Here is a 17,288-nt window from a genome sequence, read left to right on the forward strand (position 1 = left end):
TAATGTGAAATTGAATCTTTGTATTGTGAAAAGACAGGAGGAGATTGTCATCATTTTTAACATATGCCTTTGAAGATTATTTTGTTTTCCAGTAGGTGCCTAGGATTTGTTTAGCTGGGAACAAGCAGTGCGTGATTGGGAGGTGATGTAAAGCAAACCAATGTAAACATAAGAGGCATAAAGTAGCACTTACAGATACATTCTGACATGTAAATGTGGTTCTGTGTGGATCTATCTTATTACTGAGTTTTTAATCTCTCATTTCATCCCTGCCTCAGCAAAGCAATTTATTCCATGAGCAGAATTACAGAGCCTACTTGCTACAAACTCAATGTCTTCGCAAGCTATCTCTCAAAACTCATTTCCTCTTACTAATGATCTCTTTGATAACTAAAAATATTTATAGATTATCTTCCCTACCTAATGTCTTCTTTAGCTGTACATTGAATTTCATGCTGACAATTTCAAAGTTGGTCATGCGTTGTTAAAAGACAAAGGAGGATCTTCCAGATAAGATTTTCTTGGTCATCCAGGCTGAAATTGGTTTCGTAAAGCTGTTCTGTATTCTTTGTATTGTCAGGAGGTAGATTTTTGTGAAAAAGAATAGCGTGATGGTGTTAATTTTCAACTACCAGCTCTTTACTGCTTTCAGTTTTTCTTTTTCAATAAGGAAGTGTTTTCCATGGTGTTTGTTCTAAACTCTGAGTACACCATTTAAACACCCTTTCTCTCTTGCATCCTTGCCCCATTTTTTTTTTACATGTAAAATTTTTTTGTCCCTTGCCTTCTTACCAAAACAAAGGCCTTTTTTTTTAAGTAATAGTATTGAGGACATAGTGTTTTCCAGTGAGAATGTAGAATCGTTTGTTGCTACTTCTGTTTCTACTGTTTACAGATTTAGTAGTCTGTATGGTTTATAGGACAACTTTTTCCGTGTCTGCAAGGTTACAAGTAAATGCATTAAAAATAACCAGACAGGAAGTCTACTTTCTGTTAATAAGCTTAATAACAACTGTTGCCAGTTGCAAATATACCGCAAGTTGATGTGTGGAATAGAAGGTTTAAAAGGAAGAGCTTTCTCAGGCAAATGCATACATTAAAATCTTAAAGCATAGCACAGAAATGGCTGGCCTAGAACACTCTTTCATGATATGCTCAGTCACAGTATCTAAAATTTCACAGAATCACAGAATCATCTAGGTTGGAAGAGACCTCCAAGATCACCTAGTCCAACCTCTGACCTAACACTAACAAGTCCTTCACTAAACCATATCATTAAGCTCAACATCTAAACAAGTTATTTTCACATTTGAGGTTTAGTATTGCAGTAGTAACCTATTGCTTTGGCATAATTCTGTCAGCAATAGTTTGTGTTGATGCTTGAGAACTACCAAAAGAAAAAAAAAATATTGAGAGCAAAAGCATCAGGAGAAGCCAACTCTGCCGACTCTTATCGCTACATATTCCTTATAAAGGATTTCTCAGTTCGAAAAATTGGTGTGGACCTGCTGTACTTGAAGGGGTGGAAAATGTTAAGCATATTTGGTATTTCACTTTCCTAATGAGTAGCTTTCTAAATATTAAATGTGGAAATTATTGTCCTTTTAATGGAATATTTGCTAATACTAATGTGCTCAGGGGGTATATGTGTGTTTTGGAAGTTTTTTCTTTGATATTCTCACCTTTTTTTTCGTAAGTTGTTATTGAACAAAGCTGCAGACTTACTCAGTTGGTGTGTTACTGCTGCATGTTAATATCTCTGCCAGGAATTGCTTCTGCGTACAGCGCCGTGCTAACTTGGACTTGGAATGTTTACGTGTTTTCCATAAATACTCTTTTTTTATTTTAAAGATGACACATGTTGATGCCACCATTTTGTGATCCTCGTAGCAGAAGATAGTCCTACTGAGAAAATGAGCACTTTGATCATTCAGTCTTTGAACTTTAACCTTTGACTGGAAGTGACCTATAGGCAATGAAGACTACTTCCTTTGACTGCATTTTTACTAGTGTGCATTCTGGGCGCATGTTGATCGCTGGTTCAGTCCATGCAACTGACATGCTTTTATTAGTCATACAGTATTAATGCAGGTGTCCAGAAATGTCAGAATAATTCCATTATTTTTATTTTAAGCTTTTGGAAGAATTCCAGGTCTTCATATATTGTGCAATAACACTGAGCTCCTTGGCGGTTTTGGTGCATCCATTGCCGGCAATGGACATTGTACCAGGGAAAGGTTTTGCTCCTGCCACAAAAAGATTGATGCATGACAGAGCTTACGAAAGTTTCAGATATATTTGGATTATAAGCAAGGGATCTACCATTACCTTAAAAGCCACCCCATTCTTTTATATTTGGATTCTATGCACTGTGATCACAAAACTAGCAGCATGAGTTAACATGCTTAGCTGAAGGACTGTAATAAGATCATTGCATATTTATTAAATTGTTTATCTGCTGTCAAATTGTTTTGACGTGGAAGGTTTTTCAAGTGACATTGGCAGGGAGGTACAATGTTATCCCTATGGTGAAATAAAACTACTTTTGTATATAGTTATTCATATCTCTGAAGCAAAGGTATGAGTAATTTAGGGTATGAGTGATTTAATCAAGAATTTATTTTGGAGATAAGAGAGGATGGCAGTGATATAACTGAACTTGCTGCAGTCCGTAATTGGGCTTGTAATTTGTACTTTAGAGCTTTTTCCAAATAGATTGCACACTGTTATTTCCGGCTAGCCATCAGCATGAGCCCTACTGCCTACACCGATATTTCATTTATTTATGTGTTTGAAAGCAATCCATATAACATTTTTTGTTTGCATTCACTGTTTCTTTTGTTGTTGTATGTCATGTTTGAATGTTACAAAACAATATTTTGATTGAAAAGCTTTGTCAGAAGATATTTTCATGTAAATTATTTCTTTACCTTGTAAGCATCATCTTGTCTTTTAATCCTGTACTATAAAAAGAAAAAAAAATACATTTTTGACAGAGGCTTAATGTTTTGACAAAAAAAGTGTGGACCTTCTTATTTAAGTTTAGACTAAAATATATTTTCTTAAACTTGCTTGTCCCACGCAGCCATACTGTTGTTTTTTTTTTTTTCCAGGCTTTTACTTCACCAAAAAAAGATGAAAAAGCCTAAAACCAGATTAACGTTTTTTCTATGGAGCAACATTTATTGAAATAATAGGTAGTTGTTCTCACCACTCTGTAATATTTTGATACTGCAATTAGGTTGTCTTTTTAGGAAGCACTTTTATAAACTTAATACCTTTACGACGTATGCAAAATTTCTATGAATTTTTTTTTACTGTTGCCTTATTGTTGCACTCAAAAAATAAAAATAAAGTGGTCAATACATGAATGTCTAAATCAAGTATCTACTTGATTTAAAAAAAAAAACACAAAACAGAAAAACAACAATGAAACAACCCAGAATGAGTAACTACAATAACAAACAAAAATTTGGCTGATTAATGACTCTTTTTTTTTTTTTTACTGCTGTATAATAACTGACAAATTTTATAGCCTTGTACATACTTCTCTGTTACCTAATGTTTAAAACATTTTTAAAAAACATAGATGCATAACTCAGGGTGGATAGAGTTCAAATGGATTTACTCTAGAGAAGTATTTTGTACAGCAATTTAATTATCGATATTGTCAGTGAAGTAAGGCTACAATATTCTTCAGGAACTGCTATTTTTTCTACTGTACTGAAAATATTTCTTGGCCTTTAAAACTCAATGGTAAAATCTAGCTTTGGATATAAATTTGATGTGTATATATACTTTCACAATGAGCCTTTAAAACATAGAATTCAGATTCTTTTAAGAGCCAAAAATAATCATTTTAAGCAAATGAAATAGTTGTGCTCCTAACTTTTTGTTTAGCTAAATTTTATTGTTTTAAGTTAATCAAATCAGTTATTTTTGAAAATGGTTCTTATGAAAGAGCAGTAATCTGAATACTTAATCTGTATGTTCTTGTTAGCTGCTCTTTATTATTGATTGAAAAAATTGTCGCATCTTTGAGAAATTCATGTATTTTCATACAGCTGGTTCATATAATGGATCCTATCAAATAGTCCACAATGAAGAGACCTTATTGTGACACAAGGTAACGTGTCCGAAGAAGTGGTTCAAGTGCATCTTCTCAGATACACGCATCTTTTCATATGTTGGATTGCCCTAGTACAATACATGGTTTCAGAGAAGCTTTATTACTGTATGTACTTTGTTGAAGATCTGCGTTGTAATGCAAAGCATTTTATGTTTTATTGACCTATGCTATCGTGTGGACTATGATGAAGTAAACCAAATTTATGCTGCTCTTTAATTTTATCAAACCCTCTATAATAGAGAAGTAGAAATCCAAGATAGATTAGAAGAGAAATTACCTCAAGTCTTTTAGTTTACAGTAGAAATGCATCCATTGGTTCTCTCGTAGATCTGTTGGTAAGTTCACCTATATACAGAGGGCAAGGACAAAACCTATATACCACTCAAGCCCTCAAAATAATGCAACTATTCTGACAATACTATGATGCCCTGAGAAGGGGCTTAAATTAGATGAAGGTGGTGCCATCCTTTCTGTAGGATGACCCTGTGTATGTAATTTTCACTTGGAATTTCTCACATCAAATGGTTACAGAATTGGCTTGAAATGATCTTGCTTTTATTTTGTGTCAATGTTGATGTTGTTAAACACTTTGTTTTGTGTTTAGTGTCTTTATACTATAACACAATAAATTCTTGTTTTAAAATAGATTACTACCCTTGAATGGAAATACGTGTGGACCTTTTCATGGTGGAGTGCAGAAACATTGTTCATTACATTTAGCTGCTCTTGAGACAAAGCTGTCAGTAATTCCTAAAAGCTGTGATGGATATCCAGAGAGGGAAGTGTGTAGTACTGAGATGTCTCTTGTTTTCTCCAGAGGATATCTGTTGTAGAGCTGAAGAAAATAGTGTCTTAAAACAAACAAACAAACAAAAAAAAAACAACTTGTACTAAATTACCAGGTAGTAAACCTTCTTCGTTATGTCAATAATTGCTTTCAGTTTGGATTTTTTTTTTTTTTTCAAGATCTGTTTTGGAAAAAGACACCACCTTGATACCTGAAAAAAATATTTTTGGGAAAAAAATAAGGTTTTAATGCATATGTGTTGCAGTATACTCTTCTGGATGTTAGATTTTTAGTTATTACTTTACTTGAAAGTCTGGCCAAGCATAGTTAACATCTAAGGCTTTAAAGATAAAATCTAAAGAGACCATACATTTCCCATTCCAGTAACTTTTAAAGAACAGATTAGACAAATGGTTGTCATGAAAAGTTTAAATATAATAAGACTTTCTTGTCCAATTTTTGCTGGTTTTTTTTGTATGTAAAAGTTTATTAAAATTTAAAAAAGAGAGGGGGGGCACCTGTAGCATTCATGTTTTTAAAATTATGTCTTGTTGATATCCAAAGCTTTGGGATAGTGCAGCTACATAATACCTAACTTTGCTAGGGGAAAGCTAGTATAGTTTCCTGTATCCTTGGTAAAGCAGTTCAGAATTATGTTGTGCTGCACACTTGCAGTGAAGCTTCGTGAATTCTGGTGATTCTAAAGAATTAAGTTTGTACAAACTTTCTTTTGAAAAAAACAAAACAAAACAACGGTTGGTTTCAATCCAAATTACTAGTTCCAGATTGGATTTGGTCTCAAAAGCAGCAGTACCTGAACAGTTGAGTGTTGAACTGAATAAGGAAAATGAAACTGCTGTAGTGATTGATATTCCATCTTCAGGTGCAGCTACCCAGAAGGATGGGAAGATTGATCTGGGTTTTGGTTTATAATGCAGGTACTTGTTGGCCTATCTTTTCCAGGACTTACGCAAACTTTCCAGACCATCAGGCTCATAAATAGTTTCAAAGATTCAGAAGAGTAGAAATATGAGCCTTTCTTTTAATATATTAAAATATAATTCAGAAATATACAATTGAAAATACTTAGCCACTCATATTTAATTTTACTGATTAAAAACAATGCAGGATATTTTATGCACTTGCCGTATTTTTTCCCCAGGTTTTAACTACTTTTTAAAATTAGTGTTTGAGGGTTTTTAAGCAGTTTTGTAACACTGACGATGGTTGCTTGACTTGTGCTGGTATGTTTTCTTGTTTTAAAAGCTCCACGGTAGGACCTTTAAACTTGTGTCATTTCTTCAGCAGCTGGGAACATGTTTGTTAGATCTGTTTGGAGTGCGTTCTGCCAAGCAGGTCAGGGTTAAATCTGTTCAGATGAATGTTCTGGGCCCTTTCTCTTCCCAGCACTACAGTATTATCTGGAGGATGTTAATGCAGTTGTCCAGGGCATAGTGTTACATCCTTACAGATGAAAAGAGCAGGGTTACAGCCATTCGGTGTCTGTTTACTGCTACTGAAAAGGAAGAATTTGTGCTCCTCTTTCCTTTCCAGCTTCATGCTTCACATTCTGCCTTGCACCTAGCTTTGTCTGTGTTGTACTGAGATGATTTGGTAGATGTTAAACAAGTATGTAACTGAGCTGAGAAGAAAAAGTGAAAATCTCAGCAAATTGAATCAGTTTAATGCATGATCAAGAGTTTTGGAGCTAGTACAAGAAACTGAAAGGACTGTGCAGCTGGGGATTGGGAGGTAATGACTGAAATCTGATTCATATCTTTAGACTTCTCTGCGTAGTGTAAAGTACTAGAAGCTTTGTTTTATGTAGAAGCTGAGTTATGTGCTCTGAGAATCCTGAGAGCTGGAGGTCTGGACTATGGCCATCTTTGGTGGAGAATATTCCTTCTATCTGTTTTAACTCTGTGTTATAGTAAAAGCCCTAAAGGCATTCCAAAGCTTTCAAGTTGTCTATTACCTTACTACCTCTCCATTTAGATGTCTTGAGTATCTGTGTCCAGGACCCTTTTTTTTTTTTCTTTTGATACCAAAGCTGCTAGCATTGATTGCTGTGGATATCCTTTTTTTTTTTTTTTTTTTTTTTTTTTTACTGTGTTGTTTTTTTTAATTCCTTAGCACTGTTCTGCCACAGATCCATTCCAGAATACTTGAAAGCTCATGTTTTGGCTTGCGATTGTCTCAACTCTTGATCCATGATTTGTATCTTTACACTTGCTTTTATTTCAGATGTGGTTTTTAGAAAAGGAAAGCATAATTGTGTTCAGCTTGTTGTCATTGGATTAGGTAGAACCGTTAGCCCAAAGGGCTGAGGGAGCTAATGCTATGAGGCATGGTCAGCAGCTTGCCATATTTGTACCAGAGGACAGGACTCTTGCACTGAGGTAGGTGGTTTTCGAGATGAATCCACACTGTTCCTCATTTCACCCCTTCTTCTGAAGGTCATGTTCAAAAGGCAGACGGAATGTGCTGGTTTTCATCTGTATTATTTATTCCAGGTTAATAAAAAGTGTAAGGGTCAGTAAAGAATGACAGCTGTCATTGTGACTGGTGAAGGGGGAATAGAGTGAACTCTCATTTGTTGCACAGGAAAAGCCCTCCCATCTCTTTCCCTCTAAACTATTCATATGTCTACAGAAAAAGTTGATGCCTGTATTTCATGTGCACGAGATAAGGCACACCTTTTCATTGGATGCAGGTAACTTATTGAAGATTAGTATTTTGAAAGTAGTAGTATAGGAAGTACACATCAGTAGGCAAATGAGCCGAAGACCTGTAAGAATGATTTAGAGCATATATAACCTGAGGTCTTCATTTGCAATGCTTTTCGAATTTACAGGGAAGAAAGAAGTTGGGGGCATCTTGCACTAATGTGAGTTGTTTCACACTGAGTTCTGGACTCTTTTTAGTCTGTTTATCTGTGTGTTATCATGTGCCCTAAGCGGCAATTCCCATCTTAAGCATCGTGATGGGTAATGGATGGCTTTGGTGTCTTTAAGTTATAGTCCAGACAATCCCGTGTTGTTAATGATCTCCAAATACTCCTGTGAGTTGTATTGATTAGCTAAGATTAGGGATGCCATGTGGAAAGAAGCCATACTTGCAAAGGAGGTTGGGAAGGATTAATGAGGGAGTGGGAGAACCAGTTCTTGAAGATCAATTTTGATGGATTTCTAAATATTCGCAGAGAATTGGTGGTGGCTGGTGGTGGTATAGGGTTTTTTTGAAGAGGACGTCAGTAATTGCACCAAGCTGTAAACCTCATCTAATGAAGCTCTTCGAAAGTGGAAGAGGGCAGATGCAAGGCAACTGTGATAATGATGCAACTGAAGGAAAGGCCAGAGATTTTTAACTTTTGATTGAGGTCAAACAAATTGGTGTTGGAAAACCACTATCAGAGTTTGCCAGGATATGCTCAACTAAGCAAAACCATTGTTCCAAGAAAACCGCGACTCAAAGGATGGATAACCTTCTATGTGAGCTGAAGTAATAGGTTTCTTTTTGCCTTTGCAATAATTTCTTCAGAAATCCTAGCAAACTTTGACCCAAAGAAATTTCATGCTGTGCTAGACAAGAGAGAGATTCTGAAGTCTTGCAGATGAAAAATAGATCTATTGTGGAATGTTGCTATGTGTTTTTGTAATTCTGCAAGTTCTGTTTGCTTCCTTCCTTTATTTGGTCTGTTTGAGTAGACTAAATCATTATCCGGACATTACTAGTGTATTCCTGGTATCCCAGGTGTTGGTAGGAAATACTATATAGAAAAGCTTGTGATCCTTTTTCATGAGAACTGCACAAATTCTTCTTTGAAAGAGTTTTTACACTCATCTAGGTATCTGTTTACATCAGCTACTTTGTAATTTTTGTTAAACTCATTTCTGTGCAACACTTTCTGAAAGTGAACATTTTAAAGGTTTACCACTTTGGTGCTATGGGAACTGTTGTTTTATCCAGAAAGCAAATTTCCTTACCTTAGAGATGGTAGCGTGCAATATACTTCAGATGTTCCTGAATGATTTCTACTACACTTTTTATATACCGTATTGGATGTACCTGGTAAGTATGCCAAGAGTTGCCTTGTGCCAGCCAGCCCAGCCTGGAGCATCGCCAAACCCTACAGGGTTCAGTGACTGAGGGCTCTCTTTAGAGTAAGTTAAAGATTTAATGGGAAAACTTCTGGTAATCTTTGTATAAGCCATACTGTTTTGTGGTGAGATAACTGCCTTGAAGTGCATAGAAAGCCATTATACACCTTTGCTTGATTTGGAGCAAGTGTCCTGTTGCTCTTAGGAGTTTGTCTCAATACAAAGCATTTACCTAATTTTTTCTTTCTTACATTTACAAAATGTTGTTACTGAATTTGGCCTCTGGAAAAGGAATCTTGCTGTATGGTTTATGCGCGAACTTGGTTGCTTTCCAACTTAGAACTTTATTTCTTGTTTTGATCTCCACGATAGTTTTACGTGCAGGCACGTGCTAAAAGATACTTTAGAAGTCTTGCTTAGGCCATGCATTAATCTGGGTTGATTTTTGTGTATATTCATCTTGATATGTATGTTTTATTTTAGTATATTTATTATGGGCTTTTCATTTTCTTTGAAAGTATAGCCTTCTGTCAACTTCTACATTTCCATTCTTTGTTTTCTTAAAAATAATGCATCAAAAAGAATCTGAAGAAAGCAAGAGTTTGCTAGCTTATGTCTTGAAGTAGAAACTTAAGGGCTGCTTCCCTCTAAGTTTGTTTTTCGCTATACAAGCTGTCTTGTTTACTTTTTTCTTTTATCTACTGTGTTTGTATATATATAAACAAAAATATAATTAATTTCAGTGTGAACTATGTGCAGTGGAAAAAAAGTATTTGAAAATCTTGGGATGCTGTTCATTGATCTGTAAAGATGCAGTGCATTATATATTGCTTATGGTATGTCTTATATGCCTTTGAAGGATGAAAACATTTTCAGACATGGGGGGATTTTGCTAACCGCCATGAAGGCATGGATGCTCCCTTTTAAGCACTTTTAATTGCTGCTTATGTAGATTGGTACTATTTTGTTAAGTGAACACTGAACTCCACAAATTATGTGGAATTTTACTTTTGCTTAAATTGTCAAATTCAGCTAGGTTCAATAATCACAGAACAAGCACTTTTGGTAAAGAAATTAATTAATGGGTGAGAAAGGTCTGGCTAAGTCGAGTGCTGTACAGCAGCATTTTAGTATAGAAACATCCAATTAATGCATTCATGTCAATTTTTAATATATTGTGGAACTCCTATAACCCACAAATTGCCATTACCCTGATAGCACATAATTGCAATCTGATGATTTGGTGACAGTGCACGGTAAGATTTTTTTTATTAATGGGAGAATATTGCACTGTGCATTGAAAAAATAATATTAAAGTTTAAACTGCTGCAAAATTTACTGTCAATGTTATTACTTCATATAGCAACAGAATTTAGTCCAGCTCTTCTTGCCTGACACACATTTGTGTTTCCTTGCTGCCAGTACTCAAAACTCCATAAAATTAAAAAAATTTGCTATGGAGTTTATGGATATGTAACTTATAATTCTATTAGCAGCCCCAAAAAACCTTTACTGAGGATTGGAGACTTAATTTTGACAGGATTTGGATGTCGTGCTAAGAAATGTTTTGAAGACAAACAGCTTTAACCAACTTTATGTAACAAATACTATTATTCTGTCTTTCAAAACATATTATCATAGTATTAATTCAGTGTTGTCCTTTGGAGAAAGTTACAGCATTAGTTGCTATAATGTATGGCAAAATTCTGGCATGTTATGGCTACTTTATAGGTGAAACTGAGTAGTTAAATTATATGTGATGTAGGTGTAAATGCTTAGATTTTTTAACTTATGTATTACTGTTTATTCAGTAACGCTTGGCATGTTTTGAAGCTGTATGTTGCTGTCATCCCTAAAAGTGGCAGGCACTGAGTTGGTCTAAGAGCTGTCCCTTAAAACAAACATAAAAAAAAAAAGGCAACAACAACGAAAAAATAGGCAATCTGAGACTGAAGCTAGTGTATGCTGCCAGGAAGTAGCATTAATGAAAAACTAAAGGTATCAATAACCGACTAAAAACAAAACATCATTTGAGTTGCAATGCTTCCTTGTTGTCCTTGCATTTATTTTTTCCGTTCATGAGATCACTTTACGGTTATGAATGCATGTAGCCAATAACTTTGCTTTATTGTTGTCTTATTGACTGTGATAAACCCTTTATATCAACCCTTTTCCTGTATGTCTCCTTAATGCTGTGTACAGAGGATTTCTTTCTCTTTTCTGCTTACTGCATGACTTCATATATGACTAAGACAGTCCTTGTTCCAAGAAAAGTCTTTTTAAAACCCACTCATTTACTGTAGGTTTAACTTACTGTATAATTTTATAATCTTGTCCAATTGCCTTAAGTCATTTCTTTTTAGTTCTAGAGAATGGTTTAATGTCACTTGCAAATACAAATCCTTTTCAGTTTCCTGCAGTTTATTCACTGTCTTGTGATAAAAGGAGTATTTTTGAATGGTTAGGCTTTGTTTGTCTTACAATCCATACCATAGCAAGGTAGTTAAAATTGTTAATGTAGTATGCAATACATTTTGTGTTAGTTTACCTTACATAGCTGGATGGAAAAGCAAACAAACTGTGCAGCATGGAAAGCACCTTTCTACTGATATAATTCTGTCCAGACTAGCTGTGATCTCTTCCATCTACTTCAATGTATAAGGTAAATTTATTGCTAGTACAAGAATATGTTTGGCAATGAATGAAATACTTAATTCTCATGTGCAACACTGGCCTGGCCTGAACTTCCAAGATTTAAAAAGGCCAGATTCCTTTTTTTTTTTTTTTTTTTAATGCGGCCTGGTCTGTTAAAGTCTATGACTTACAACGATGTCAATAGGTATGATTAGGTACATGCTGGCACCAGCACAGTAAACATGCCGGGTATGGACACTGGTGTATGGACAGATCGGTGCTGCTGGTGGTGAAGTTTTGTGAGTGTTTGAAGGGTGCTGCTATGATCTGCCTCTGCGGTGAGAGGCGCTGATCAGAATCCAAAGCATCTCAAGATGGGCGCGATGCTCTCTTGCAACACTGTCAATAAAAACAGCATCACGTCTGGACTTGTTCGAAGGCTTCTTTATATGGTCAGAATACTATCAGTAATACAAAACAAAAAGCTTGTAAACAGGAATTTAATCTTATAGCATCTATTGCTGCTTTGGCCTGTGGTTACGCTTCAACTTTCCCATATTTTATTCTGCGTAAAGCTAATGTGTTCTCACAAAGTAGCAAAGCCTTGTAACTCAGAAGTGGGCAGTTCCTAAACATTTGGCTGTGCGATTTGTAATGGAAAACTGATGCACCATGATCTTCAGGTTGGCGGTTCTCTATTATTCTCAGTAATTCATCAAACTGTAGTTACATCTGTCTTCGTTGCCTGTAGTCAGTAAATTTGGAAAACCGATTGGCTTGAATTACCTGTTTTTTTAAAGCTATACAATCTTTGTTTTACAGGGATAATCTAAACCTAGTGTTTTGTGAATCTGGGAAAACATAAGAAATACTTACAAATTCTAGTTGTAAGAAGGTGGGATGACTGTACATTCGGTTCTTAAAGTTCTCTGTGTAGAAAATAAATTATGATGATGTGTGATGATGGAAATAGCTGACACAAAAGCAGTCATGTCTTTATAACCCAAAACAAATTAAATGTACAAGTTCAAAGCAGAGATTTAGACCTTGCTTTCATGCAGCTTTGGATAAATGGAATAGGATAATAAATAATGTGAAGTTTTCTTAATGTGTAAGTACAATTACTACTAAGTGCTAAATAATTTGCCAGTAAAATTTTTAAATTTCACTAGCATTATTAAAAGGGTAAAGTTTTTATTTGGGCAAGGCCTTACTATTTACAGCACTGGTGTATGAGAACAACGGGAGCAAATAATTACAGGGAAATACATTTCTACCTTCACAGCAATCTGAATTTGGGTCATTGGGCCAACAAACAAAGAACTGATTTTCATACTTTGATGTCAAGTTGCAAAATCAGCAAATCAGTTTGGTTGGATTCACCTTGTTGGTTTGTTTTAGAGTAATGATGTTTGCTAAAGGAGATAAAGGCCTTATGCTTGCCCAGCGTACTGAGTACTAGCGTTAATTTGAAGTCATGGAAAAAGCTGAATATATGCTGACAAACGCAAGTTCAGTTCATTTTGATTTTGGAAGTGATTATGTGATTCATCTACTTTAGGGAACTTGCATTATAGATGTGAATCATGAAAGATAATATGTGAGTTGTTAAAATTTGGTGCTTACGAGTCTTTACTGGAGTATAGAGAATAAATGGTTTTTGTTAGCTGAGAAAGCTCTGTATAATATTTACTTGTCAATTTTACAGTTTTATCTTGCTTTGTTCACATCTCTCATTCTGTGTACTACACAAGATGATAAATGGTTTTAGTCACTTATACGTTGTGCTCCAACTTTCAGGGTGGTCTGCTTTTGTAGTTAGTCCTGCACCTGTACCTGGCAAGAAAAAGAGTTTGATTAGATTTAGGTTTGTTAATAATACTGGGTTTTAATCAAATAGAATCTAAAACGCTTGACTTTTGCTGTGCCAATAAGTTTTAGTTATTGGGAAAAAATATATTTAAAAATTCAAGTGGCCCATTCTTCTAAGATATTATGAGTCTATAATTCAGTTAAATGACTCTGACTAATATAAAGCATTATCAACATCCCATTGGTATATTATGAGCACTCTGTATTAGCTTAATTACTATCTCAACTTCCGTATCAAAATATAATCTCATTAATATACATTTTAAAAGTAGAATTAAAATAAACTTTTTATCAAACCCTGGAACAGGTAGCCAGGAGGAGTTTTAAATTCTCCATCCTTGGACATTTTCAGAACTAAACTGGATGAGGCCCTGAGCTAAACCTGCTAAATTCAAAGTTAGATCCAGCTTTAAAGCCATCTTCACTTTGAGGGGGTAAGGAGGTTGTAGGGCGGGTGACATCCAGAGGTCCCTTCCAACCAATTTTACTGTTTTTAGTGTATGGATTGAAAGCAGGCTCCTGTTTCTGTGGCTCTGTCAAATTCCTCCTTGTTAATACATCAGTGTAAGAGTGGGCTTTTCTAGGCACACCAGGGTTATATTGAGGGGTAGAAAGTTGTTTCTTGATGACTTAAAGAAAACCCACACTATTCTAATAATATCAGTAAAAAAAATATTTTGCAAATCAGTTTGAAAGTGCCAATTTGTTCTTTCTGAATCTGAGCTTAGAAATAACAAGGCCAGCTGTCCTCAAGTACCCTTTGCTCATGTTTACAGACCAAACAGAACGTTTATACCCTTTCCCCCAGTTAGGCATTTGTGCAGGCATTTATAGGTGTTAGGTTTTCTTTTTTTTTTTTCTTCCTCTTGTATTCAAATAGCATACTGAATTAATCACGCCTATTCATAATTTACCTACTGAAGGTAAAATGTTGTGCAAGTCATGGCACTCCCATTGTACACGAACGGAGTAGAGCAGATATGTATATACAAACTATGCATATCTTTCAAAAAGTGAGATTATTTTAGCTTCTATTAAGCTGTTTGTACTGGAGGTACTGACTGGAAAGGAAAAAAAAACATTCAGAAAGGTGTAGTAAATCTAAACAATGACTGGTAATGCAACATAGTGTTTTCCTGTTTAGTAAGTTTCTCCTATATGATTGGAACTTTACCTATGTGAACAACTATCATGGGATCTCAGCAATGATAAAATACGTAATCCTTTACTTTATACCTGGAAAAAATAGAGCCAGAACTCATCTCTGTATTTAAAAAATATAAAAAGATGGTAAGTTTATGGATAAAATGTTCTTTTTTTGTATTGTTTCTTTTTCAGCTATATACCATTTGTGGCACAGAACGTATATTGAGATATGAGATGCATGAGTTCATAAGTATTTCAAGATGTGTTTTTAAACTAAGCTATTACCTGTTTAGTAATGTTATAAAAGCATTAAACATTGAAATCGTAGCACAGACTGGAGATTTTAGAGGCTTGTTGGAATTGTATCTATTGATTGCAGGAAGTTCAGAAACCTTCCCTTGTAATCTGATGCTGACATTCACTGAATTATGCTGGGTACACTAAGTACATGCTATAATGTAGGGTTCTTCAAGTTACTAACAGTAACTAGAAAGAAGAAGTTGCCATAAATTAAAACAAAAAATGCTTATAGGTTGTCGTGATTAAGCTTCTAAATGAGCTTGTCCAAAGCTTTTGTAGCAGCATTATGAAAAGTGTTTGCATTATTGCTCACTAGTACATTATACTAGAAGAATACATAAGAAATTGTATCATACTGCGTATTTCTGAGCTCAGTACCTAAGTGAAATAAGGGGTAAGGAATCTCAGAAAACTAAACAATGGGGGAATAAGAAGGGAAGGGTGACAAGCTACCCCAGCTGAAAAAAGGGTATGTATAAAACTGTCGTAGCAAATGCTGTGTTCCCAAAGTGTATTTAAAGAAGTTATGTCATGGTAGCGTTCTGTTAGTGTGAATAAAACCTTGCTGTCACCTAGTTACTCACAACACAGTCCTGTCACTAAGTGTAAGTATGTGTATTTGGTGTATAAATTATTGTCTGTAATACACAAACTTACACAAAGCACATCTGGGGGGATGTGCCATTAGGATGCGATTATACCGTGAGTGCTTGGGAAGCCGGCCAGGCTACATCTTGTTCCTTCTTGCTCCCAGCTGTCATACCAGTCCACCACTTGGTTTCGAGTTGGTTTTTCAAAAAAATCACAGGGAATAACATAAACAGGCACTGAAGGAAATGTGAACTTTGGACTCATTCTGACCCTCAGTAAGTATGTTAGTTTGTAAATCAGTTTTGATACATTTGATGTTCTAACTCTCAAAGCTATCATTAAAATACAGTTGCATAGTAAAATGATGGTAATTTCGCAAAAAATGCTAGTAATTTTAAACATAGTTTAGTTACTGCAGCCTTGCTAATCAGCTAAATTAGTTGCTCCAAGTTCTAATGCTTCTAGCTAGTTTTGGCATAGGTTTAAAAGTTTTTAGCTTGTCTTACTGGACAAATAATTACTTGAGCCAATCAAGAAAGCAGATTCTTACAACCCAAATTAGATATTTGATGATTAACTCAGAAGTCTTCCCTTTTTCATGAAAAACAAATGAAAAACTTTAGTTTTTCATTCTTTTTAGTGGTAAAGATGGTCATAGGACTGCTGTTGGTTGGAAGCAGAAACCGAGCCATGGCTTCATCTAGCCTAGCTGTGGCAACTTTGAAGGGTTTGGAAACCTCACTCAGGTTGCACATCCCACCTGGGGCCGAGGCTTTGCGCGGTGCAGTGAGCTTCCACCTCTGCACCTCACGGCCTCTGGTTGTGGCCTCCCACCACAGGGCAGTGGGGCAAGGCCCGGCAGGTTCCGCAGCTGCCCTCCTCTCTGCCACGTCTCTTGCTGGCAGGGACGTGACTGGATCTGACACAACCGAAATGCTGACGCGAGTCGCGTTTATGGCTTTCTGCTGCCTTCTCAAAACTGGTGCCTTTGAGGGGAGAGGAGTCGTGTTTGAAACCAGCGTGGTGTTAGACAGCACAGGCGCAGCGAGATGAGTAAAACCGAATTAAAAAGTAAAAAAAAAAAAAAAAAGGTGTCTCTGTTGTGGTGTGTTCTGTTTGCTCACCTCTCCCTGCATCGCTGCAAGCCGTTAATTTCATTTCCCGTGCATTAAGGTTGGCTATTGTGCTCTTTAGAGCTCGATCTCGCCCAGCGAGCCCGCAGCAGCTGCTCCCGGTGCAGACACCAACTTGCACCGAGCAGCCGGTAGGGGTCAGGTCCCTGCAAAGAGAAAACGGGAGGGAAAAAAAAAAAAAAACAGGTAAAACGTCGCGAGGCTGTTTTCAAACCGGCATAAAAACCTCGCGGCTCGTCTTGTGCCAGGCGAGCGAGGCTAAGAAGGCTGCTAACAGCCGCGTGGTAAAACCCGGTGCTTCTCAGGGACTCCCTCCAAATACTGCGAAGTTTAAAGACCGGGCATGGGAACGGGACCGGCGCTGCCCTGCCCGGGCCCTTCCTCTCAGCCTCGCCCCCTCCCGGCGGCCCCGCAGACGGTGGGGGGGGGGGGGGGCTCGGGGGCGGCCCCCGCGGTGCTCGGGGGAGGCCTCGGGGGGCTGCGGAGCCCCGGAGCCCCGTTGTCGGCCGCCGCTAGAGGCGCTGCCGCCGCCGCTCCGGGCCGGGGAAGGGAGGCGGACGGGGCCATTCGCGGCGCCGGAGCAGGGGGGGGAGCGG

General features: G+C 36.8%; 1 protein-coding gene and 1 long non-coding RNA gene across 3 annotated transcripts in view; one reads left to right on the forward strand and one right to left on the reverse strand.

The window, feature by feature from the left end:
• UBE2W (ubiquitin conjugating enzyme E2 W) overlaps window positions 1-4,776 on the forward strand; it is a 34,460-nt gene extending 29,684 nt beyond the window's left edge. Inside the window, exon 6 of the mRNA XM_083822673.1 lies at window positions 1,852-4,776. Coding sequence (XP_083678799.1) covers window positions 1,852-1,865 — 14 coding nt within the window. The 3' untranslated portion in view covers window positions 1,866-4,776. The remainder of the gene's footprint in view (window positions 1-1,851) is intronic.
• Window positions 3,094-16,972, reverse strand: LOC310893534. 2 transcript variants are annotated; one of them, XR_014579067.1, is made up of 2 exons: window positions 16,684-16,972; window positions 3,094-13,486 (listed from the first exon to the last, which is right to left on the reverse strand). It is a non-coding gene; the product is annotated as an uncharacterized lncRNA (long non-coding RNA). The 2 variants fall into 2 exon arrangements; XR_014579068.1 differs by having other exon boundaries at window positions 15,626-16,972.
• Between the last annotated feature and the right edge of the window lie 316 nt (window positions 16,973-17,288).

Source organism: Anser anser, assembly GCF_964211835.1.
Source record: "Anser anser genome assembly, chromosome: 2".
Classification (NCBI taxonomy): domain Eukaryota; kingdom Metazoa; phylum Chordata; class Aves; order Anseriformes; family Anatidae; genus Anser; species Anser anser.